The following is a 25,234-nucleotide window of genomic DNA, read 5'->3' as shown; positions in this document are numbered from 1 at the left end:
GCACGTGACTGGAGTTTTATTTTACTCAAATCAGCCTCCCAAGCATTCAGGGATAAGAGTTTTTAAGGACAATTTAGTGGGTTGAGGGGAAGCCAGTGAGCCAGGAGTGCTGATTGGTCAGGTCAGAGATGATATCAGAGGAAGTCAAAGCTGTCTTCTTGTGCTGAGTCTGTTCGTGGGTGGGAGCCACAAGATTGGATGAGCCGATTTATCTATCTGGGTGTTGCCAGCTGATCCATCAAGTGCAGGGTCTGCCAAATGTCTCAAGCAGTGATCTTAGAAGCAGTTTAGTGGTGGTCAGAATGTTGTAGCCTCCAGCTGCATGACTCCTAAACCATAATTTCTACTCTTTTGGCTAATTTGGTAGTCCTACAAAGGCAGTCTAGTCTGCAGGCAAGAAGGAAGTTTGTTTTGGGAAAGGGCTTTTATGGTTTCTGTTTTAAACTATAAACTTAAGTTCTCCCAGAGTTAGTTGAGCCTACACCCAGGAACAAAGAAGGACACAGCTTAAAGGTTAGAACCAAGATGGAGTCAGTTAGGTTAGATCTTTTTCATTGTCTTAGTCATAATTTTGCAAAGGCAGTTTCATATTCCTTACTGATGGCCTCTCCTTATGCTGCTTTATTGTTAGTGGAAGATGGAACTTCTGCTAAAACACTGGAAACGCTCCAGCAGAGAGTTAAGCGTCAAGAGAACCTACTTAAGCGTTGTAAGGAAACAATTCAGTCACATAAAGAACAATGTACACTATTAACTAGTGAGAAAGAGGCTCTGCAAGAACAACTGGATGAAAGACTTCAAGAACTAGAAAAGATAAAGGTAAAACAGCAAATGAGTTTTGTTCTGATTTAATCCTGTAAAATTACATCCACATGGCATGGTTTGTACCTCTGGGAAAGTAGAGTGGATGGAAAGGGCATTCTTGTTTGCCTTGGCCTACATGGCACTTACCATACTTTGGGACTTCCTGTGTACTTTTCTCCTTCTACACTGTAACATGTGTATAAATTAGATAAATGTTTAGAGTTTTCAAATGAGAAGAAGCTTTCTTAGAGATGGAAATGAATTTAAAATTTTTTTTTAGGACCTCCATATGGCGGAGAAGACTAAACTTATCACTCAGTTGCGTGATGCAAAGAACTTAATTGAACAGCTTGAACAAGATAAGGTAAAACAACAAAACTTTCGAATCTAAAATTTGTCAGGCGGCCCCATCAAGGTTGTTTCCAACTTTTGGAAGTAGTTGGAAACATTCATGCGTGTTTTTTCTTTCCAAAATTACTGCAGCTTTTTCCATGAGAAATCTTTTTAATTTCTAGATCTATGTAACTACTAGCATTAGTTTTGTATCATATGAAATCGATTCTCTAATTTCTTGATCCCAGTCAGCATTTTGATTTATAGACTAGAATAACTGTTGCAAAGGAAGTTTATATTTATAGTACGTAACTACTTTACAGAGAAAAGTTAAATTATTTATAGTTAAAGCATTCCAAATGTGAATGATCTCAGTATGTCCTTTCAGATAATGTAGAAACAGATTAATCTCTCAGATAAGTTGCCTAAAAAGTAAATAAGTGGGCTGGGCACAGTGGCTCATGGCTATAATTTCAGGACTTTGGGAGGCTGAGGCGGGAGGATTACTTGAAGCCACAAGGTCAAGATCAACCTGGGCAGTAAAGCAAGACCCCGTCTCTACAAAAATTAACAAATTAGCTGGGTATGTTGGTATACGCCTGTGGTCCCAGCTACTTGGAAGGCTAAGGCAGGATGATTGCTTGAGCGCGGAGGTTAGAGGCTGCAGTTATCTATAATTACTGTACTGCAGCCTGTGTGACAGGGTGAGACCCTGTCTTTTAAAAAAAACAAAAAGTAAGTAAGTGATAATGTATATATTAGCATAAGTAAAAGTTTCTACAAATGAATTTTAGAATGTGTAAGTGAGATTAGAGGATTGAGGAAGGAATGAGTCTTACCTGTGGTAGTTTGGAGTTGGAGGAGCAACTATAGCTACACAGCAAAGACAACCAAAAAAATTCATAGGTAAACAGTTTTGACCTAAGTCTTTCAGCCCCAATTTCTTGGGTCCTTTTTCTAAGCAGCTCCCAGTTTGTTCCATGCCATCAACCATTTTCTTTAATATGCCAGGTTATCACTACAGTATTTTAAGTGGTCATGTAATTAAGAACATGTCAGAATTGTCCTGCTGTTAAACTGTATTGGCAATCTTTTTCATCCTTTTAATAATATTGGTTTGCTAGATTATACTCTATAAACTTCTTGAGGGCCTACTTAAATTTTTTTTTTTTCTAATGAAGAACGTAAAGACATTTACAGAAGAAAAGCTACTGCTAAAATGAATTTCTGTGACCCCACCACCCCGCTTCAACAGTTAACATCTCATGACTAATCTTGTTTCATCTGTACCTTCTCAACTCTCATTGTCCTATTCAACCCAGAATTGTTTTAGAGCAAATCTGAAAATTTTTATCATTTTTTTCCAAAAGCATTTTAATATATATTTAAAGACTTTATTTTTATAATATTATAACCACATTATCATGATCACATCTAAAAATTTAATAATTCCTTAATATGATCTGCTATCTAGTCAGTTTCAGATTTTCTCTAGTATCTCATATATTTTTTGCCCTTTCATGAATCAGGGTCCAAATAAAGTTTTTTCATTGCAATTGGTTGATATGATTTGTAAGTCTTTTAATTTACAGATTCGATTATCTTCTCTCCCTCTCTTTCCACTAAGTGTTGGGTTTTGAAGAAACCGAAGGCCCATGATTTTGTTTTGAGATTTCATATAACAGTGCCCCACTTAACTGGTTGTTATCTCTCCATTAATATTAGCCATCTGGAAGAGTCATACTCTAACGCAAGGGTTGGCAAACCCTGCAGATAGGGTGCTACTCTTCTTAAGACCATGAAATAGCTGTCACACAGTCTGAACATTTTTTCGAGACAAGTAAACCACCTCATTTTTTGTTAGTCCTAAATTACTTGTTTACTGTATACCATTTGGTTATCTTTTCCCCCCTGGCAACCTCCATTTCTAGTGTAGATTATCCAGAAAGGGGGAACAGAAGTAACTAGCAAGTTGGAGGAGTGGGGATACCTTACTGAGCAGAGTAAGTAGTGTTGAGGGGACCAGAGACAGTCACAGGAAGAAAGAGAAAAGCCAGGTAGATGTGTGTGAGATTTGACTTCATCCAGTATGGTAGCAGGCACCTTCCTCTCTGTCTCTGGGGTTATCCCCATGTTACAGCACAGATCAGTACTCGTAGTTCATTGTAGCCCCAAGCCAAGTTCAGAAGGCTGTATTTTGTTCATTATAAGCTATTTACTAAGACAGCACATTTATAGAAAGGTTATAAAATAAATCATAATGTTTTAATGCCTTAAGGATTAAACTATTAAACTTTTTTAATGTAGAAAATACCATGTTATGCTAGGTAATAGGATTAGAGCAGAAAATGGACCTCAGTTTGTGAAGTACTGAAATAATTGTTACACTGTACTTAGCAAGAAATATCATTATTTTCTTTCTGCTTTTTATTTTTTTATTTTTGTTTTTTGAGATGGAGTCTTGCTCTGTCACCCAGGCTGTAGTGCAGTGTGTGACCGCGGCTCACTTCAACTTGTGTCCCCCCCAGGTTTGAGTGATTCTCCTTTCTTAGCCTCTTGAGTAGCTGGGATTACAGGCATGTGCCACCACACTTGGCTAATTTTTGTATTTTTAGTAGAGACGGGGTTTTGCCATGTTGGCCAGGCAGGTCTTGAAACTCCTGACCTCAGGTGATCCCCCCTCCTTAGCCTCCCAAAGTGCTGAGATTACAGTCTTGAGCCGCTGTGCCTTTTTTTTCTTTTTTTCTGCCTTTTTTTTTCTTTGAGATGGAGTCTTGCTGTGCTGTCAGGCTGGAGTGCGGTGCTACGATCTTGGCTGATTGCCACCTCCACCTCCCGGGTTCAAGCCATCCTTCTGCCTCAGCCTTCCTGGTAGCTGGGACTACAGGCACATGCCACCACACCCAGCTAATTTTTTGTCTTTTTAGTAGAGACGGGGTTTCACCAAGTTGGCCAGGATGGTCTCTATCTTTTGACCTCGTGATCCGCCTGCCTCAGCCTCCCAAAGTGCTGAGATTACAGACATGACCCATCATGCCCAGCCTTTCTGCCTTCATCTTTGCTGTTGATGCAGCTTTGTTATGCAAATGTTTTAGAGTCTTCATTTCTGTTCAGGGAATGGTAATCGCAGAGACAAAACGTCAGATGCATGAAACTCTGGAAATGAAAGAAGAAGAAATTGCTCAACTCCGTAGTCACATCAAACAGATGACTACCCAGGGAGAGGAATTACGGGAACAGAAGGAAAAGTCGGAAAGAGCTGGTAAGAACTCAAGGGTTACTTGTTTTATGTTGGAACTCAAAAGTTATTTGAAGTGCTTGACCAATATTTTACAAAATGAGTCATATTGATAAAAATTCTTAACTGTAGAGACTTCTTATAAGACATTGATCTGCTCATTAGAGGAGGCAGAGGTTAGCAAACTGTGGCCTGTGGGCCAAATCCAGCTCACAGCCTATTTATGTACAGCTCTTAGGCTAAGGATGATTTTTGCATTTTTAAATAGTTGAAGAAAAGAAAAATATATGACAGAAACCATATGTAGTCTACAAAACCTAAAATACTTATTATCTGGCTCCTTACAGAAAATGTTTGCTGGCAGCATATCAAAATTCACGTTTAGAATTTTGGAGTTTCCCAGTAGGTACAGCATGGTACTTATCAAATAATTGCCACCTTATAGAAGCTTTAGGGTAAACAAAAAGCATAAGTTACAGTCTGCTTTTATAATGAACACTTCAGTGTTAATAGTATGTTTTGACACAATAAATGCTGGGCTGTAAAGTATAGAAACCATCATAGTATTCAACAGGGTACAAAACTGAATAAAGCTAGGAAAGGAGGGATGTTTGAAAGAGGAGAGAGCAGGATGAACTGTGCCTTCACATGAATGAAGACATGAATTTTGAATTGGACCTCAAATAATGACTGGAATGGGCCTAACGAGAGAAGTGTGGGTAGCATACATTTCAGATGCTACAATGCCATAAACAGCCACAGTGATCATAGTGGGTGTGTGCATCAGCTGAAAACCATTCTTGCTGAAGTGAGAAATGCAGTTGGATTGTAAAGGAACTGACTCCTGAAATCTTAAAAGGTAGATAGTTGAGTTTAGACTTTGATATGCAAAGTAGCAGGAAACCAGTACTAGGCATAATGTGATGGGAGCTAGGGTTTTATGTAGAAAAGAAATGAAATAGGAAATCACACTTAGAAGCGAGGACAGAAATCCAGGTTTGAGGGACTGTGAGCTTTGGCCACCTTGATAGGATGGTGGTTCTGGGAAGGAGAGGAAAGGTAGAATCTGTGGTATTTGGTATCTAATCAATTCAGGGACGCAGAAGAAAAGTAGGACTCTAAGTTGACTCCAAAGTTTTAAGCTTAGGACACTTAAGGAATAATAGTGTGGAATTAGAATAGGAAATCTAAACGGGGAAGTTGAGAATCAGAGTGAAATCATGAATTTATTTGGAGACATTGAATTTGAGCCCGTCATGAGGTTTTCAAATGGAATTGAGTTGCAGGAATTTAGAAATAAGAAACTGGAACATCTTTCAGGAGTCATCAGCCTGGGATTGAAGCCTGTGGTTAACTCTGCAGGAGAGGCTGATTTCTACAAAAGATTAAGTTTTACAGTAGTGGTAATAGTTGTGATAGTAACAGCAGCAGCTGCTTCTGCTGACACTTTTGTAGCACCTGTTGCTGCTACTGCTGCTGCTACTAATAATACTGCTGCTAGCCAGTACTTACTTTAGTAATGCTCTGCTGTAAGGGTTTTGCTGGTATTTACTTGTATTTAATCCTCACAAGTCTAGGAATAATACTATTATCTTTATTTTACAAATAAGAAAACCTAAGAACATAGAAGTTAAGCAACCTACCTACATTCATACACAGAGAGTAAGTCTATAGTCAAGATTTAATGCAGGCATTGTGACTCAGAGTCTGTGCTGTTAATCAGATAGAGGTCTTGAGTTTGGCAATGAGGAATACGTGAGAAAAAGAAAGTTAGGTCATGAAGTCGTAGGAATTGTGGATAGTTTTTTGGGGGGAATATAAGATGAGTTTCAAGAATTGGAGAAAGTAGGATGAAGACTTTGAAAAGGTCTTTGAATTTGGTAAGGAGTTGATTCAGAGGATGCAGTTTTGAGAAATGATTTTACAAACCAGATTTTAAGGTGTAAAGGAGGGGACTGGGTCTCTAGACGAAGAAATAGTCGACTATTTCATAAATACCTCCCCATCTTCTTGCAGTTATTTTATGGGAAAAATGATTGGGAAATTTAGTTAATGAATTTGTTCTCATCAAACCTAAGAAAATATCCCTTTGGAGAGAGTATCTTTAGATGGCATCTTTCAGAATATAATCTTTGAAGACTTATTTGCAGCAGTTTCAGTGGTAAGACATTGGTTAAACAGGTTTGCTTTCAGTGAACAGAAAATCTAATGCGTAGCCTCAGCTTCTCACATCAAAACCTTTCCATTTTTAGAACTGCTCTTTGTTGACTATTGCAGCCAGTAGAGAGAAAATGTTGGTGAGGGGATTAAATTTTTTTTAAATTGGGTGTACTTAATGAGGAGATAGAAACCAATTAATAAATATCAAGTTGAAAAGGGTAAATGATGAAAAGGTAGACAAAATATATAGTTAATTCGCATGCAGGATAAAATTTTCCAAGTGTACGTTCCAGTTAAACCTTTAGTAGTGCAGATTTCCTTTCCTTGCTCGCTTCTCCAAAACACAGATATATTTTGTCTTTCAGTGTGACTTTCATAAACCATATTTTTAAAAAATATTTGATAGTCTAAAGGTTAAAAAGTTTTTTTATTTATACTGTCAAAAATAAAAATAAATACTAAAAGAATTAAGATTTAAATTATTATTATTACCTTTTTTTTGAGACAAAGTGTCACTCTGTCACTCAGGCTGGAGTGCAGTGGCATGATCTCAGCTCACTGCAACCTCTGCCTCCTGGGTTCGAGTGATTGTCGTGCCTCAGCCTCCCAAGTAGCTGGGATTACAGATGTGCGCTACGTGCGGCTAATTTTTGTATTTTTAGTAGAGACGGGGTTTCACCATGTTGGCCAGGCTGGTCTTAAACTCCCAACCTTAGGTGATTGTCCTCCTTGGCCTCCCGAAGTGCTGGGATTACAGGTGTGAGCCACTGCGCTGGCCAGATTTAAATTATTAGTGGACATATTTATTTTGGAAAGTCTTTAGATAACAAAGTTGTAAGTGCTTTTATAGATTTCTTAAAAATTATATTTGTAGTTGTAATTATTGAAGGCTGTGAAAGAAAGTTGTAACAAACTGGCTGTACGTCAAAGATACTGCCTTTTACATCTATAATGAAAGCTAGTTGTGCATGCAAACTGTATTTTCTTTAATAGTCTTAGTTGAGTCTAAACAGAATTGTTCAAGTAGGAAGTGGTTCCTAGTTCAAATGTAAAGTGCATATGCCAGTTGAAAGAAAAATTCCAGTTAAGTACTAAACATATGAAAAGGTCAATGTAAAGGAAGTAGATTTTCTATATATAGTCTGGCTATTGGAGAATTCAACTGCTCTGATAAATATTTGTTTTTTTCTTTCTTAGATTTAAAATTCAAAGGCTAAACACATAAGAACTGGCCATGTGAAGGAAACATTCACATCATTACAGCTTACTATTAGGATTTTAGAAGTAGATAAGTCTACATAAAACTGTTATCTAGAAAATAAACTCTCCAAATACATTTTCAACCATGAAGAAATTTAATTCTGATATTGCTAGTAATTCTTGATGTGGGTATTAGTAGACAAATCACTAATTCCTTTGGCTCACTTATTCTGGATGTCAAAATCAGCTCAAGAACATTCCCCACTACTTTTCTTTGAAAATAGTCTCTTAAGCTGCGCCTCATATTTTTTCTAGATGAATTGTGCCTTTCATATGTTGGAGGACAGAGGAAATCTGAATGTCTCTGATTATAAACCGGGCGCTTTTTTATTGTCTTTTTTTTTCTTTTTCTGTTTTTACACCCTGGCATAAAGAGAATAATTCTATTATAAAATACTGAGACTGTGAATACGGTGGTGTACCAATTTCAGGATGGTGTATCAACCTGCAATACTTAAATAGTTTCCTCTCTAGTGGAAATGTCAGGTATATTTTTTGAAGTATGATAGCACAACATTGTTTTGTTAAAAATATGTATTTTAGTGAATAAAGAAAACCAAAAGTAAGTTTATTGGTTATAAGCACTTCTACAATTGTTGATAGTATTTCTTTCTAATTGTTACTTAGGAACAGATGGTCATATCTTTCAGGAACCAGATTGTAAACTTGGAAAAGTTTGGTGATTCAGCTGAAGTGCCTAATGCTGTATTTTAACTCTCTAGAAAATTATATCCTCAGTGTAGCACCAGTGTAGAATGTTAATGCTCCTAAAGTTCACACTAGTCCTTGGTTCTTGGCTGGTGTATGTGTGTGTGTTAATCAGGATAGGAGATGGGGTAGTTAATTATTAATGCAGTATATTACCAAAAAATTGGAAAATAGAGAAAATCAAATCACTGTTGTTTTAGTAAATTTCCATTTAGTGTTTTCTCTTTTTATTTTTATATTATTGTCATGATACTATACATTCAGTTTTGTATGTTTCCCCTCATTTAGCATTGTTATTGACACTTTTACGTGTTGCCAGAGTACTAACATATTTTAATGGCTGTGTCAAAGTGCATGTACATCATTTACTTGGTTACCATTTCCCTATTGATTATCATCTAGATTGTTTCGTTTTTTTGTTACAAATACTATTGTAAGAATTTTGACATATAGCTTATTATATCTTTGAATTTTGTCTCAGGATAAATTCTTAACCATTGACTTGTAGTCTTTTTTATTAGCCTCTTTTAAGTGATTTAAATATATATAGCCATTAAAAAAATACCAATGCCTCAATGTTAATCCCCCCCATTAAAATGCTTTTTCCTACAATTACGCAAAATGAATAAAATATTTTGCTTAGATTAGGAAAGTTCCTAGAGTATAGTAACTTTTGTAAACCGTTTCCCTTTCATGTACCTTGTCTTTGCTAAAGTTATGCGTTTTATATGATTGGTGGCATTTCAAAACTTGGATTACATCATAACATTCTTTGCTTTTTTATTGTCATGTTGTGTTTGTGCAGGAAATATGTTTTTTATTTGTTTGTTTACTATAGGTCTGATATACTAAAATAAATTCATTAGAACATATTTATTTGATATTCGAAGGACCCTTTAAAATAGTTTATATATTTAAATAATGTGTAAGATTTATGCATTTTTTTATAAAAACCAAAATCACATTGTATTTTACTGCCTTGTTAGTTGCTGATAATTTATGTAACAACGTTTTCCTGGAGTCTTAAGTCTCACAAAACATCTTATTTTTGTGCATCCACACATGCCAATAAGTGAATCATGGTGCCTTTCCCAAGCCTTGTATGAACAGGACTGGGGTAAGGGCTATTTCTTTTCTTATCATAGGTACTTAGAATAAGCTTTACAAAGAAAATTCCATGTTTCTCAGGCAAAATAAATAAATAAAGTATGAATTAAAATAGATTTTAAGTGTGCCATGTTAGATAAGTAATATGTACCTATTTTGGCACTAAATGAATAACTGCTGAAAAAAATTTTTATTTTAAATGGCTTTTAAAATGCAGTTATTTATGTCTCCAACAATGTCACAATTATTTGAAATTATTTGAAACCATCAGTAATTAAAAGAACACGTTTCCTTGGTATTTCTAATTTAATCAATATACTTAGCTTTAGCCTACTATTTTTCAAGATTATCCTGATTTTTTTGAGATATTTGATAGATAAATATGTATGTTAAGCATATATGAAAATCTGGGGTTGGGCATGGTGGCTCACACCTGTAATCCCAGCACTTTGGGAGGCTGAGGTGGGTGGATCACCTGAGGTCAGGAATTCAAGACCAACCTGGCCAACACGGTGAGACCCCATCTCTACTAAAAATATAAAAATTAGGTGGGCATACTGGCATGCACCTGTAATCACAGCTACTTGGGCGGCTGAGGCAGGAGAATTGCTTGAACCCAGGAGGTGGAGGTTGCAGTGAGCTGAGATCTCCTCATTGCATTCCATCCTGGGTGACAAGAGAGAAACTGTCTCAAAAAAAAAAAAAAAGAAAAAAAATTTGGATAAATTGGTAAATTCTTTGAAGGTGCAAGCATAGTCAGTTTATAGAATGAATCTTGTTACATATTTTGTAGTATGGCTTAAAATATAGATTTTCATTGCATATGTGATATTTGTTAAGTCTCTGAGAAGGCCCTAATTTATAGATAAGTATTGTACTATCTAATTTATGCCACTGGGTAGTAGTGTTTTATTTTCATTTATGTGAACTCTAGACTAGTAGTTTTCAGACTGTTGGATCTCAGGGACCTCTTAACACCCTTAAAACTTATTGGGGATCCCAAAGAGCTTTATGTGGGCTAATATGTATTGATATTTGCTGTATTAATAATTAAAAATAAAAATCTTAACAATATTTGTTTAATTATTTTTAAAATAACAGTTATAGGCCGAGCACAGTGGCTCACCCCTATAATCCCAGCACTTTGGGAGGCAGAGGCTAGTGGATCACTTGAGACCAGGGGTTCGAGACCAGCCTTGCCAACATGGTGAAACCCTGTCTCTAATTAAAAATACAAAAATTAGCTGAGCATGGTGGTGCATGCCTCAAGTCCTAGATGCTTGAGAAGCTGAGGCAGGAGAATCACCTGAACCCGGGATGCGGAGGTTGCAGTGAGCCGAGATTACAGCACTGCACTCCAGCCTGGGCGACAGAGCGAGACTCTTTCAAAAATGAAGTAACAATGATAAATCCATTGCATGATAGCATAATTACTTTTATGAAATCTACCTATATTTTCCAAAATAAGATTTAGTGTGAAGAATGGCCTTTTTTTACATTTTTGCTGTCTTACTGCTTGGCTTACTACAATGCAACTGGATTTTCTTTGTCTTTTTTTTTTAATAGAACGTTTCATGAATTTGTGTGTCATCCTTGTGCAGGGGCCATGCTAATCTCTGTATCATTCCAATTTTAGTATATGTGCTGCCAAAGTGAACACGAAACAGGATTTTCATGCCCGTTTCTGCATTTAATCAGTTGTGATGTGTTATTTTGGTTGAAATATATGAAGAAAATCTACTCTTATAAAGACACGTATTTAAAAAAGGGAGCATCTCACAGATCCTCTGAAAGGATCTCAAGACCCCAAGATCTTTGGACCACGTATTGAGAACTGGTGCTGTAGACTTTGATTTTATTTGCCAAAGAGGCTTGATGACTCGGTGGGAATTTTGATAAAATTCTTTTTGTTGCTTTTTCTGTTAATTTGTGTTTTATCCATTTTGTTGTGTATTTCATTTGTTTTGTTTGTTTTTGCTGGGATAAAGACAGGCATTGGCTTATTTATTCTTCATGTCATTAACCAGCTGTTAGGATCATCAGTTAATCTAGAGGGTGGCAGCCTTTTCACACTTCTGCATTTTTGTTTATTTCCTGCACTGTGAGTAGAAGTAGGTCCTGTTAACCATATAGTAAAGTGTTCTCTGGGACAGTATAACAAAACAGTAATGCTACGAAACCTCAGAATTCTAGCATTTCTTACTATAACTGATGAGGATGCTCAGGATGAGGAGTATCCTAAGAGGTGCTGGAGTAGCAAAAACAGTGCCACATTCTTCCTAGCTGTATCTAAAGATTAGTTCTTTCATTCCCTTTTCTTACTACTTCAGCTATCTTTTTGTGAAATGTTTTCTTTGTCACTTAATACCTAGCATATGCTTGGCAGTTGCTAAACAGCCGGTAAGTATTTGATGACTGAGTGGTTGGATTATAGAGCTACAGATTGCCAACCTTTCTCATTTAACCCTTATAGTGAGCATTTGTCCATTTTTATAATTCCCATGGATGTGAGTGAACCTCATCTGAAGTGGAAAGTGAGGAGCTAGCAATAAAAGGCCTGCCTTGCATTTTACTTAACTGATAAAGGATCATACTTACAGTTCATTAAAAACTGGCCTAAAAGTATTTTCAAAGTGTTTTGTTTTTTTAAAATTAAAATTGCCTGAGATACATTGAATTTTGCTTTGGAAGAACACAGCGTGTTCTTGCAACATTCTGCAGCAGTTCGTGCTTAGCCTTCCTATTGATGTGTGCCGTGACTGTGGTTTTCCCATGCACTCTTGCATGTTGGCAGAAGACTTGTCAGCTGTGGCTGATGCACGCTCTATTTCTCCCCACTCACTTATCTTTTGTTCAGAATTTCAAAGATAAATTATGTAGACATTTTGATAACATACTTTTTTAGTACTTACATTAAAATCCTAGTTTCACTTTGGAAAGAGCAGGGAATTCACTTTCAGAATATTACAGGCTGTGGACACCACTTTGTTTCTGGTGGTTACAAGATCAGGTGAGATGTTTCTGGGTAGTAAGTAAACTCTCAGCATATCCTCCTTAAACATTGCAGTGAGACTCAGTGGTGGAGGCAGACTTCCCGTGAGGAAGTGGCTTCATTTGTGCTACAGTGTAGAATCCATAATGGGTTTGAAATATGTTTTCTGTGTTTGGATATATGTGTAAAATATATCTTAATGCCTTTTGCCACTGCTTTTTTGGCTACTTAACATTTCCTTAAAGCAGGATGGGGAAGTGGAAAGCAGTGAGTTTTATGTCAGAAAGAATTATAAACATTACATTTTGTTGAGAGTTAAAAGCCATTAATAATTGATTGGTTCAGAAATTCTGCTTTAGTAAGAAATATTATTGCCCAACTGAACTTGATCAATGTCAGCATTCTTAGTTTTTAAAAATATAGCAAGATAAGGATCGTTGCTTAAATCCAATTTTAAAGTTCTTTTATCAGGCTTGTATATTCAAGTTGATTTGTCATCTGAAGGAAAATTTGGATACTACATTTCAATGAAAGGTTTCAAAGGTTGGTTCCCTGACATTGTGCTGGAAAGTAGGAGAGAGGGTTAGATTTAGATGAAAAGAACTGTGAAACCAAATTTATCCTACTTTCAGCATTGTATGATGGATAATAAGGTGACTTAGACAAACTGTTTTAGTGGATTAAACACTAAAATTAGACTGTATATAGAAGAATATCCTGAAATTTATCGAGTGTGATTAGAAAACTTAATTAGCAGAAAATCATATCTAAATAGGAACTTGTGACATGGACTTTTTGTTGTTTGAAAAGATGAGAACATTACATTTATTTTTTTATATTGTGCTGGATTCTGGAATTTTAAAAATGAAAACAAAGATACTCACTGGTATTGACTACATAGTTTTGTTTTACTTAATTGACAAAAGATTTTCATTTAAACTCTTACTTTGCTGAAAGAATATCAAAACTATCTTCAGTTTCTTCAGAGCTTGATTGAAGATATTTTTGTGAATTACTCAGAAGTGTTGAGATTCAGTTTTATATGCTCAATAACAATGAAAAGGTGCTGATGACATTTAAGCATTAAAAGACATTGTCATACCTTTTTTCATTCCCCCAGCACTTAAACCTTCAACACAAACTAATTAGGCAGTAAGCACTTTGTTTCAGAACCTTTCCTATAATTAGTCACGTTACTTGAGTGATTTTTTTAAGTGAGGAAACAAATTTCTTTTAGTAGCTAGAGTTCATTATTTCCATATTTTTTGTATGCTTGACCTTAGAATTTATAGTAAAAGAATATATTTAAAACAAAGACAACCATTTTTGTTTCTAACATATTTATATCTAAGGATTATCATCATGGTATTTGTAGGCAAATGCCAGTGAAGTTAGAATATGAATCTTTTTTTTTTTTTTTTGAGAGACAAGGTCTTACTTTGTCACCTAGACTGGAGTGCAGTGGCACAATCACTGCTCACTGCAGCCTTGACCTCTGAGACTTAAGTGATCCTCCCACCTCAGCCTCTCAGAGTAGCTGAGACTACAGGTACAAGCCACCACACCTGGCTAATATTTAATTTTTTTGCAGAGATGGGAGTCTCACTATGTTGCTTAGGCAGGTCTTGAACTCCTGGGCTTAGGCAATCCTCCCACCTTGGCCTCCCAAAGTGCTGGAATTATAGGTGTGAGCCCCACTGCACCTGACAGTAGGAATCTTTATAAATGATTTCAGCTAATTAATATTCCTTTGAAATTTAGACCTTAAATGAGTATCAGTTTTATACTGCAGGCACATAAAATAAATAAATTGGATAGATTTGCTTTTTATATAAAGGATATATGGTTGCCAGAGAAATTATTTTTTAAACTATTGAGCAAACTAAGTTGTATTTCCCAGTTGTTACCAGGATTCAGCCTTCTCTTGCTTTTTCCTGTACCTAATGCAATTTACCTATAAGCAAATGCTTTGGAATAGATATTTGTCTTCAGGTATGCAATTCTTGTACCCAAACCACTATGTTAAGTCAAATTGTTAATGAAAGGTCTTTTTTTCTGAGCTGCCATAGGTTGAAGTTCCCACATTTCTTGTACCATTGGAAGTGAAAATATTATATATATCAATGAACGACTGTCTCCCTGGGACATTTGTTTCTTGGTAGGATTACAAACCCATCTTGAAAACTGAGTTTTGTTTCTAGTCCATCTCTGTGGTAAAGGGAAGTCAGGAGACTTCTTTGAGGACTAAAGGAAATAATCCAGGATGACAGTAGTAGTAGGACTTTAATAGGGTATCATTATGCTAATAATGTGTGTGTGTGTGTGTGTGTGTACATGCATACATACATATACAACTCACATATACATACATATATACACAGGCATATGCAGATCCTCATTGACTTATGATGGGGTTATGACTTGATAAATTCATTATAAGTTGAAAATATCTATATCAACTTGTGAAGGGTTTATCCAGACATAACTTTATTATTAAGTGGAGGAGTGTACTGAATATGTATTGCTTTTGCACCATTGTGAAGTTGACAGATCTAAGACCATCATAAGTCAGGGACCATCTGTATACACAAATACACATAAACACACATATATGTATTTTTGGTGCCAAGTTACACACCTGTTGCACCATCCTATCTGATTTTGTTTGATAATGTTGAGCTGTTTGGCCTCCTTAAAGACCTGGCTGGATGCATTGTCTTATGCCTGTAATCCCAGTAATTTGAGAGGACAAGGTGAGCAGATCACTTGAGGTCAGCAGTTTGAGACCAGCCTGGAACATATGGTGAAACCGCATCTCTACTAAAAATACAAAAATTAGCCAGGTATGGTGGTGCATGCTTGTGGTCCCCGCTACTTGAGAGGCTGAGGCGAGAGTAGTGCTTGAACCTGGGAGGCAGAGGTTGCAGTAAGCTGAGATCGTGCCACTGCACTCCAGCCTGGGTGACAGAGCAAGACTTCATTCTCAAGTATACGTACACACACACACACACACACACACACACACATGAAGAAAGCTTACTACTCTAGCCAAGATGATTATTTTTGCAGGGCCTGAATTCGTACTTATCTTATCCAAGAACTCCCTGCTGTGGTAGTGCCTTTCTGTAATACTGTTGAATCAGGTAAAGATTTCTTTCCAGTCACCTGAAAACAGCTCTGGTTTGAAACTTACACAAATAGTAGGTTTCATTTCAAAATACATTATTTAAATATGTGATTCAGCCAGTAAATGTTTAAAAAAGAATCAAAAATCTCTGCTCTTTTATTAGTTAAGAAATTTTTAAAAATAAGATATGCCAAAGAATAGTTTTTCCATTTTTAAAAGTGTCATAGTGAGTATATAATAGTATTATGTAATTATTGATAAGTTAAGAACTATATAGCAAATAAAAAAAATTGAAATTATACAGTATAGAAAGTAGGGACAAATCTTCATTTCTTTGTATTTACTATCCATAAGGAAACTGGTAGAGAATGGAGAGCCTTCAGTAATTTATTTATTTTTTCAAACTTCTGAACTTAGGCTCATATAAACAGTCTTAATATCCTAATCCAGAAGTCAGTGACAAATTGGTTTTGGTGACTGAACATTTCTTGGGGCTTTGTTGAACAACGCCAGTATCTCTTGGCTTAGAACAGTGATGAGTTTTTAACCTGTCCTGCTACTGCTGCTCTTAGTTCTCAACAATTGAAAGTAAATCACTTTAGCTCAGTTATATTTCTTGAGATACTTGTTTTCTGCTGTTTTCATTATAGCTTTTGAGGAACTTGAAAAAGCTTTGAGTACAGCCCAAAAAACAGAGGAAGCACGGAGGAAACTGAAGGCAGAAATGGATGAACAAATAAAAACTATTGAAAAAACAAGTGAGGAGGAACGCATCAGTCTTCAACAGGAATTAACTCGGGCGAAACAGGAGGTTGTTGATGTAATGAAAGTAAGAATAATTCTGTAATGAAAAGGGCTACAACAAATTAGAAATTTTAGAAGAATTTGTTTGTATTTTAAACATTGACCATTTCATGATATTCTGGATGTAGTAAAAAAGCATTTTGATAGATAAATGAATTTAATACTTAGGTAATTCTTTGGAACCTTTTAAGCTTTGCTTTCTCTCCGGTGGACTATGTAATAAACTGAGATGTTAACTGTTTTGTGGCTCCCCGATTCTTAGGCACCTTGAAGATAGGCTACTTAGCTGCTTCAGCAGCATATCCTCCAAGGAACTTGGCCAAGAAGGTGCTTGCCTAATATGTGTTGAGGGAATGAGGGAGTAAGTGACTGAGGGGCTAGATTGTTTAAATGGTTTAAAGGATCATGATTTACTTCATGTTCTGGTTTATCTTAATATAGATAGACCTCACTTTAAAAGTTAGCTTTTTGTAAAGATCCCTTAGCAATTAATGACTTTTTAAAATCCCAAAGATTTTAAATTTTTCAGAAATATGAACATGTTGTCATCGTGGCCCCTCCCTGCTCCCTGCTCCCAGCTTCCTTCCTCACCTATTTTTTTCTGCTTTGTTTTTTGCCTGTTTTTCTCCTGTCATGCTTGCCATTCTAGGCACTTTGCTCATTTTATCCTGTTTCCTTACTGACTCCCCATTTATATTCTTAATATTTGATTATGGCCACTAAAATGGCTCAAGATTAATTACAGATCTGAATAGATGAGGCTTGAGTTTCAGAGTTTCAGTATGTATTTGTATAACTCATGGTACAGTTTCTGTGCTTTTACTTGTGAGTGCATAGCAGGCATTGACGGGGGCAAATTATATGTCTTTCATTTTCTTCTTCCTGCTGAACTATAGGTAATTTGCAAATTAGAAATTGTTTGTGGCTAATTATTGGATATATAAGGCCTTAACTATAACTGCCTGACTATATTTTAAGTTTTTAAGTAGTCATATGATGTGATAAGTAATGATACCATGGACTCCCAACAACTTAAAAATAATGAATTATTTTGAAAGGTAATAATATAGACGTATGGCATAAAAATCAGAAGATATAAAGTAGATAGTGAAAAGAATCCCCTGTTTTTGCAAAGAAAAGTGCTGTTTTCCTTTTTGAGTATATTTCCCAGAGGTAGCCTGTGTATATAATTTCTCTTTTCTTCTGTTATTTTTTTTTCTTTTCCTTATAGTTGGATTTATTAGACTTTTTTAATTAAAAAATTGGTATCTGGATTTTTTTTTAACTTAAAAACCACATGGTCAATTCTGACATCATTTTTAAAAACTCAGTTTTTTTCTTCCTTTAAACACAAAATACAGCATGTTATATAGAATGTTGTATATTTTGCTTTCCCATTTAATAATCTGTCTAGGAAATTGTTCCTTAGCCATTGGTAGTTGATAATTCATAGTGATACCCTATTTATTTTAAAGGCTGCTCAAGATTTCGTTGTAGGAATGTCCTGTAATTTAATCAGTTTCCTATTGATAGATATTTAGATTGTTTTCAGTTTTTGCTATTGCAAATTGTGAATATTCTTTTTTTTTTTTTTTTGAGACAGAGTTTCGCTCTTGTTACCCAGGCTGGAGTGCAATGGCGCGATCTCGGCTCACCGCAACCTCCGCCTCCTGGGTTCAGGCAATTCTCCTGCCTCAGCCTCCTGAGTAGCTGGGATTACAGGCATGTGCCACCATGCCCAGCTAATTTTTTGTATTTTTGTAGAGACGGGGTTTCACCATGTTGACCGGGATGGTCTCGATCTCTTGACCTCGTGATCCACCTGTCTCAGCCTCCCAAAGTGCTGGGATTACAGGCGTGAGCCACCGTGCCCAGCCCAAATTGTGAATATTCTTTACTTTTCTTTGTTTTTTTTTTTGAGACAGAGTCTTGCTCTGTTGCCAGGCTGGAGTGCATTGGTGCGATCTCGGCTCACTATATCCTCCACCTTTTGGGTTCAAGCAATTCTGCTGCCTTAGCCTTCCTAGTAGCTGGGATTACTGGCATGTGCCATCATGGCTGGCTAATTTTTGTATTTTTAGTAGAGATGGGTTTTCACTATGTTGGCCAGGCTGGTCTCGAACTCCTGACCTCGAATGATCCAGCTGCCTTAGCCTCCCAAAGTGCTGGGATTACAGGTGTGAGCCACCAAACCTGGCCTGTGAATATTCTTATACATACTTGGTCACATTTGTATTTCTTTAGGGTAAATGCCTAGAAGAGTTATATTACTCAAGTAAAGATTGTATGTATTTTTAATTGTTGCCTAGTTGCTAAGAGGTCTGTGGAGGACAATTTATACCCTCACAAGCAATATATTAGAATATGTTTTCCCTTCTCATAAAGACGGCATTATCTAACTTTGTTATCTTTACAAGTTTAAAAGTAAAAAAAATTGTCATTCTAATGTATATAATTCTTACCAGTATGATAAACATATTTTGAGCAATTTAGTTTTTTCTTTTTTCTTTTTTTTTGGAGACGGAGTTTCGCTCTTGTTACCCAGGCTGAAATGCAATGGCGCGATCTCGGCTCACCGCAACCTCCGCCTCCTGGGTTCAGGCAATTCTCCTGCCTCAGCCTCCCAAGTAGCTGGGATTACAGGCACGCGCCACCATGCCCAGCTAATTTTTTGTATTTTTAGTAGAGACGGGGTTTCACCATGTTGACCGGGATGGTCTCTATCTTTTAACCTCGTGATCCACCCGCCTCGGCCTCCCAAAGTGCTGGGATTACAGGCATGAGCCATCGCGCCTGGCCTAGTTTTTTCTATTTAAGTTATTTGGCCAAATCCTTGACTCAACTTTTCTATTGGGCCATTGGTCTTTTATTGATTTGTAGACTCTCTTTGTTTATAGTGGGTATTAGCCCTTTGGACATAAGTCTTTTTAGCCAAATAACTTTTTCCATTTGTTATTTGTTGACTTTGTTTACAACTTGTTTTTGTAGGAATTTTTCTTTTCCTTGTAGTTGAATTTATAAGGCTTTTCTTTAAATGCTATCTGGATTTTTTTTTTTTTTTTTTTTTAATTTAAAAACACATGTTTAGTCCTGAGGTTATTTTTTAAAATTTGATTTTTTCTTCTTGCACTTTTATGCTTTCATTTTTTTTTTTTTTTCAGTTAACATGTTTGATCCAACTGAAATTTATTTAGTGTAAGGAGTGAGGTAAGGATTCAATTTAAATTTTTCTGAGATGGCTACCAAATGATCTCCAAATTGTTTATTTAGTAATCTACATTTCTCCTTCCGATATGCCATATTATCAGTTTTTGTAGAGACAGGGTCTCCCTATTTGGCCCAGGCCAATCTGGAACTCCTGGGCTCAAGCAGTCCTCCTGCCTTGGCCTTCCAAAGTGCTGGGATTATAGGGATGGGCCACCATGCTTCACCTATATTATCTTTAATACCACTAAATTATTGAAGTATTAAATGTGAGTCTTTTTTCTGGATTCTCTGTGCTGTTCTATTGCTTTGTCTGACCATGTACAGCTGTTTAATTTTATGATATGCTCTTTGGTAGCTTCCTCTTATTACTGTTATTTTTTAGAATAGTATTTATTATTCTTGCATGTTTATTTTGTCCAGTGGGCTCCCCTATTCTGTTTTTTTTTTGTTTGTTTGTTTGTTTGTTTTTACTATATTAACTTTTTAGATTGATGTAAGAAGATTTAACATTTTTATAAGATTGAGGTTTCCCATCCAAAAAAAGTACAAGGCCAGTACCTTTTAATAAATAGTACATGCCTGGAAAGCTGGGCATAATTTGATTGGTGCAGCCAGGGTGCACCTTCACTAGTGTAATGCCCTCTCTGAAAGCTTCCTTATTCCCCAGCTGTGCTCACCTATCCTGACTTGTAGGGAGCATCCCTGCAAGACGTGGAAATGGATTCTATTGCAGCAGCAGCAGCAGCAGCAGCACTTGTCTTAAACTTAGGGGAATACTGGTTGTTCTTTTAACTATCATGGCTTTGATGACTTTAATATATGCAGGAAATATATTTTCTCTTAGTAGGAATATGATATTTTCTTCTTAAAAAGTTATTAATTGAGTAAATTATAATAAAGTATTATTTAGTTGTGGAGTTACATATTTTATTCTGGGTGTCCTTATATTATCTATTTGGCTGATTTTCAGAAATCCTCAGAAGAACAAATTGCTAAGCTCCAGAAGCTTCATGAAAAGGAGCTGGCCAGAAAAGAGCAGGAACTGACCAAGAAGCTTCAGATCCGAGAAAGAGAATTTCAGGAGCAAATGAAAGTAGCTCTTGTAAGTGCCTATTTTGTTTCTGCTATAGGTATACTTTTCAGAGTGATAAAGTTATCATCCTCTCACTGTTGCATTCCAGCTGGAGGTCAGACTGGTAGCCTTGTTGTTTGGGTATGAAGGGAGGATAGGGAGTAGGCAAGCTATTAGAGCTTGTTGGCTTGGTATTGTGTGAAAATTAAATTTACTGATCTAACACACTTTCTTTCTTTTTTTCTTTTGAGACGGAGTCTCACGCTGTTGCCCAGGCTGGAATGTAGTGGTGAGATCTTGCCCAGGCTGGAGTGCAGTGGTGAGATCTCCGCTCACTACAGCCTCCATAATCTCCATCTCCCTGGTTCAAGTGATTCTTCTGCCTCAGTCTCCCAAATAGCTGGGACTACAGGTGCACACCACCATGCCCAGCTAGTTTTTTTTTTTTTTTTTTGTAATTTTAGTAGAGACAGGGTTTTACCATTTTGGGTAGGCTGGTCTTGAACTCCTGACCTCAAGTGATCTGCCCGCCTTGGCCTCCCAAAGTGCTGGGATTACATGCATGGGCCACTGTGCTTGGCCACACTTTGTGTTTAAAACATTTAAAAAATTAAAGAAATTTATTTTAATATTTCATTCTCAATATTCCCTATAACTAACACACTTTCATCAAGCAGTTTGTTTATCTATCCCTCCCACCTGGTAGTAGGCTATGATTAGAGATAAGAAAAGGGGAAGATAGCAATTGGAGCATTGACTGCGTAATTCAAGAAGAATGTCTAAAATCTCATCAAACTGAGTATACCTAGAGCTCAAGGCTAAGAAAATTTTGGCTGAAGTGCATTTTACAGAAGAAGAAATAAAAATGACCCAAGTAGTTTTTATTTTAAGTGGAATAATTTCAGTAATAATTTTCAGACCATTTGATGGCTTATAAAATAGAGTTAAATTTAAAAACTGCCTGAACTAACAAAAACAACCAGAAAAGCAGATTGAGATTTCTGTTGTAAGATTTGTTAGAATAGCATAAATTGAAAGTTTAAAACAAATAATATTTTTCTTCACTTATGAAAGCCTTTTATATAAGTTTCCATAAAAAAGTGTTAGTGACAAAAATGTAATTTGTTTTTGTATGAAGTTATTATCCATAAAATAATATATGTAACTCAAAAATGCCTTCAGTGTAAAAAGATAAGAAATAGTATTTTAGGCTTTAATCTTTCTTACATATATTGTTGTTTTCACTCTTATTTGCATCTGGGGCTCTGAGAATTTCCAGCAGCAGTGATTCTTGAAATGAGTTAACAAGTTCTCTAACCTGCTCTGTGGGGGCACATGGATTCACAGTATGATTGGTGTCTGTGGTCTTGAAATTGACACATATATGGGCACATATTTGTTTTCTTTGTTGATCCAGCAAAGAATTAAAGCATTTTACAGGAGTACTTAAACTGTAACAGTATAAGATAAATGAAAATTAGGGTCAAGGAAATTAAGGAACAAAGTGTGACATAAATAGCGCTAAAGTGCCTGTCATACCTATTCTTGAGTTTTCATACTGGGGCAATTGACCTTTGGGGACACTGAGCCAGCCTTCATATACACCTGCGTGGGCACCTATGTCTGCCCTTTTCTGTTTTCTTTCCTTTTCTTCCTTTTTTTTTTGAGGCAGAGTCTCGCTCTATCACCCAGGCTGGAGTGCAATGGCGCAATCTTGGCTCACTGCAGTCTCTGCCTTCTGGGTTCAAGTGATTCTTCTGCCTCAGCCTCCCGAGTAGCTGGGACTGCAGGTGCCTGCCACCACACTCGGCAAATTTTTTGTATTTTTAGTAGAGACAGGGTTTCACTATGTTGGTCAGGCTGGTCTCAAACTCCTGACCTCATGATCCACCTGCCTCGGCCTCCCAGACTGCTGGGATTACAGGTGTAGGCCAACGCACCTGGCCTGCCCTTTTCTTAATTCAGTGGACTATTAAAATTTCCTCCTTTATGGGCATATAGAGATATATTCAAAATATAATTTACATGGTATATTTAAATGGATATTTTAAAATTAATGTTATGTAAACGAATATTTTCTTATCAGCCTACTCATAATATGGTTCGAAATCTTTCCTTAATTAAAGTAGTGCACTTTACTTGAGTATAGTTAACTGCAAGTATTGCAGTTGGCAATATCTACTCTAAGCAATAGGTATAGATAAGTACATTTGTCTTAATTGGAGTTCAGTTAAGAAATTAACATTTAATGTGTTAATTGACTGTTAAAAGTACTCTCTAGAGCTTCTCTTCTCAAAACACTAAACACTTTGAATACTGATACATGGTAAGGACAATCAGAGAAGCTTTCGAGGATTGATGGAGTGGTAGAGCCATTGTAGCTTTGTTTTATAGATATTGTCTTGATCTTACCCATATATTTACAAGTAATCTTCTGATTTTGATTTTCCATGTGGGGTCCGTTTCTAAATGAGATATTTCTTACAAACTGTATAAACTTAAAATCGAGTTTCTAGACCTAGAGTAGAAATACCCAGCTCTGAAGTATAGAGATGAGGTAGTAGCAGTTGTGTGATCTTTCATATTCAGCAGTGTTTTGTGAAACATTTAAGTAGTGAAAAAATAGCAGACGTAGTGGGGTTATTGGAACAAAAGTTTTCATATCAGTAGTACTCGTGGCAGTTACCCCACTGGAAAAGCCATATTGTCTTATTTCTGTAGACTAGAGCACAGGAGGAGAAAGATGATGACATTACCTGTCTAACAGGGCTGGATGCAGATCAAATGAAACAAATGATTCCTGTGAAGTACTTTGCTAATGCTGGAGAATTATGTGCACTTAAGGTGGTATTAATTATTTTTGGCACAGGAAAAGAGTCAATCAGAATATTTGAAGATCAGCCAAGAAAAAGAACAGCAAGAATCTTTGGCCCTAGAAGAGTTAGAGTTGCAGAAAAAAGCAATCCTCACAGAAAGTGAAAATAAACTTCGGGAGCTTCAGCAAGAAGCAGAGACTTACAGAACTGTAAGTTTTAAAAATATTCAGATTCTGGAGTTGTGAAATTATTTGCATATGAAAAGTTGTTATCTCTCTTATTAGTATAAAGTTTGAAAGAAGCTTTTGTTTTACTGGATTCCATTTGTGTATACATGCCCTTGATTTTTAGATAGTGTGAGCTATGCATAGGAGTGGATTTGGCTTTGGGCTCTGTGTTTATTACATGGTGCTCCTGGTTCTGCCTTTAGCTGGCTGTATTTCTGTCAGCAGCCACTCAGTCTGCTGCTTTTCACTCAGACTCTGCAGCATCTCCATTGCATACTCACCCTTGATGCCTAGGAATTGGCCTCATTTTATAGGCATCACTTGACCTGGCACCTTCCTGCTTGTCTAGCTTCATCTTATGCCATGTCCTGAACATAATCCAATCTCTGCTTATATCACAGTTTGTTACACCTGTTTGTTGCTTTTGCATTTGGTTTCCCCAATTATATACTAAACATAGTCCTGTAATGAACATACTTGTATATATGTTTCAGAGTGCGTATTTTAAAGGTACTCTCTGCCCCTTTTCTTAACAGTATTTGAAGTGTATGACCTGTTTTGAAAACTGACTGATGTTCAGAGTTTTTTTAGCTTTTTTGCTCTGAGTTAGATAGTAAAACAGCCATAGTTCTTACTCATAGTTCTATACCATACTTAATTTTTCCATTACCAACACTTAGAAAAGGTTGCATGGTAGGTGAAATGGACACTTAGGAAGCCTAGATCTTCTACTTGTTAGCTTTTTAAATTAATTGTACTTTAATTTCCTCACCTGTCACATGAAGAGATTAGATTCAGTAATTCCTTAGGACTCTAGGACCTTTCCAGCTCTGACATTTTGTGGCTCTGCCTTATTTAACTTCTTCAGAGTGAAAATTATATTTTCATGAGATAATATTAATCTTTGGTAAAATTCATGCAAGTTCCTTCTTTTTGTTAAAAAAAAATCCTACACGCCTGTAATCCCAGCACTTTGGGAGGCCAAGGCAGGTGGATCACAAGGTCAAGAGATCGAGACCATCTCCGTCAACATGGTGAAACCCCGTCTCTACTTAAAATACAAAAAATTAGCTGGGCACGGTCTTGCGTGCCTGTAATCCCAGCTACTCGGGAGGCTGAGGCAGGAGAATTGCCTGAACCCAGGAGGCAGAGGTGGCGGTGAGCCGAGATCGCAGCATTGCACTCCAGCCTGGGTAACAAGAGCGAAACTTCATCTCAAAAAAAAAAAAAAAAAAATCCTAAATAATAATTTTGAAGGTAGAAAAATCACACATTCTTTTTCTTCTAAAATTTATGAGAATAATAAAATATTATTGTAGACCTTTAAAATTGGGAAAAATAACCCCAGTCTTCATAACAAAAGTTACTGTTATCAATTT

At 36.4% G+C, this 25,234-nt stretch overlaps 1 protein-coding gene and 1 non-coding gene across 10 annotated transcripts in view; one reads left to right on the top strand and one right to left on the bottom strand.

The window, feature by feature from the left end:
* The window catches only part of GOLGA4 (golgin A4), a 119,737-nt gene that overhangs the window by 52,178 nt on the left and 42,325 nt on the right, over nt 1-25,234 (top strand). For all 9 annotated transcript variants that reach the window (XM_064360145.1, XM_064360144.1, XM_064360146.1 and 6 more), the window contains 6 exons: nt 632-819; nt 1,085-1,168; nt 4,252-4,399; nt 16,380-16,558; nt 20,711-20,842; nt 23,682-23,837. In XM_064360145.1, the coding sequence (XP_064216215.1) occupies nt 632-819; nt 1,085-1,168; nt 4,252-4,399; nt 16,380-16,558; nt 20,711-20,842; nt 23,682-23,837 (887 nt within the window). The remainder of the gene's footprint in view (nt 1-631; nt 820-1,084; nt 1,169-4,251; nt 4,400-16,379; nt 16,559-20,710; nt 20,843-23,681; nt 23,838-25,234) is intronic.
* Nucleotides 11,167-11,270, bottom strand: LOC135268180 (U6 spliceosomal RNA). The gene has a single exon (XR_010336461.1). It is a non-coding gene; the product is annotated as a U6 spliceosomal RNA (small nuclear RNA).

This window comes from Aotus nancymaae, unplaced genomic scaffold (assembly GCF_030222135.1).
Source record: "Aotus nancymaae isolate 86718 unplaced genomic scaffold, 86718_ANA_hifiasm-v0.15.2.pri h1tg000038l, whole genome shotgun sequence".
Lineage (NCBI taxonomy): Eukaryota > Metazoa > Chordata > Mammalia > Primates > Aotidae > Aotus > Aotus nancymaae.
Note: the sequence above shows the minus strand (reverse complement) of the source record. Positions and strands in the feature narration are given on the sequence as shown.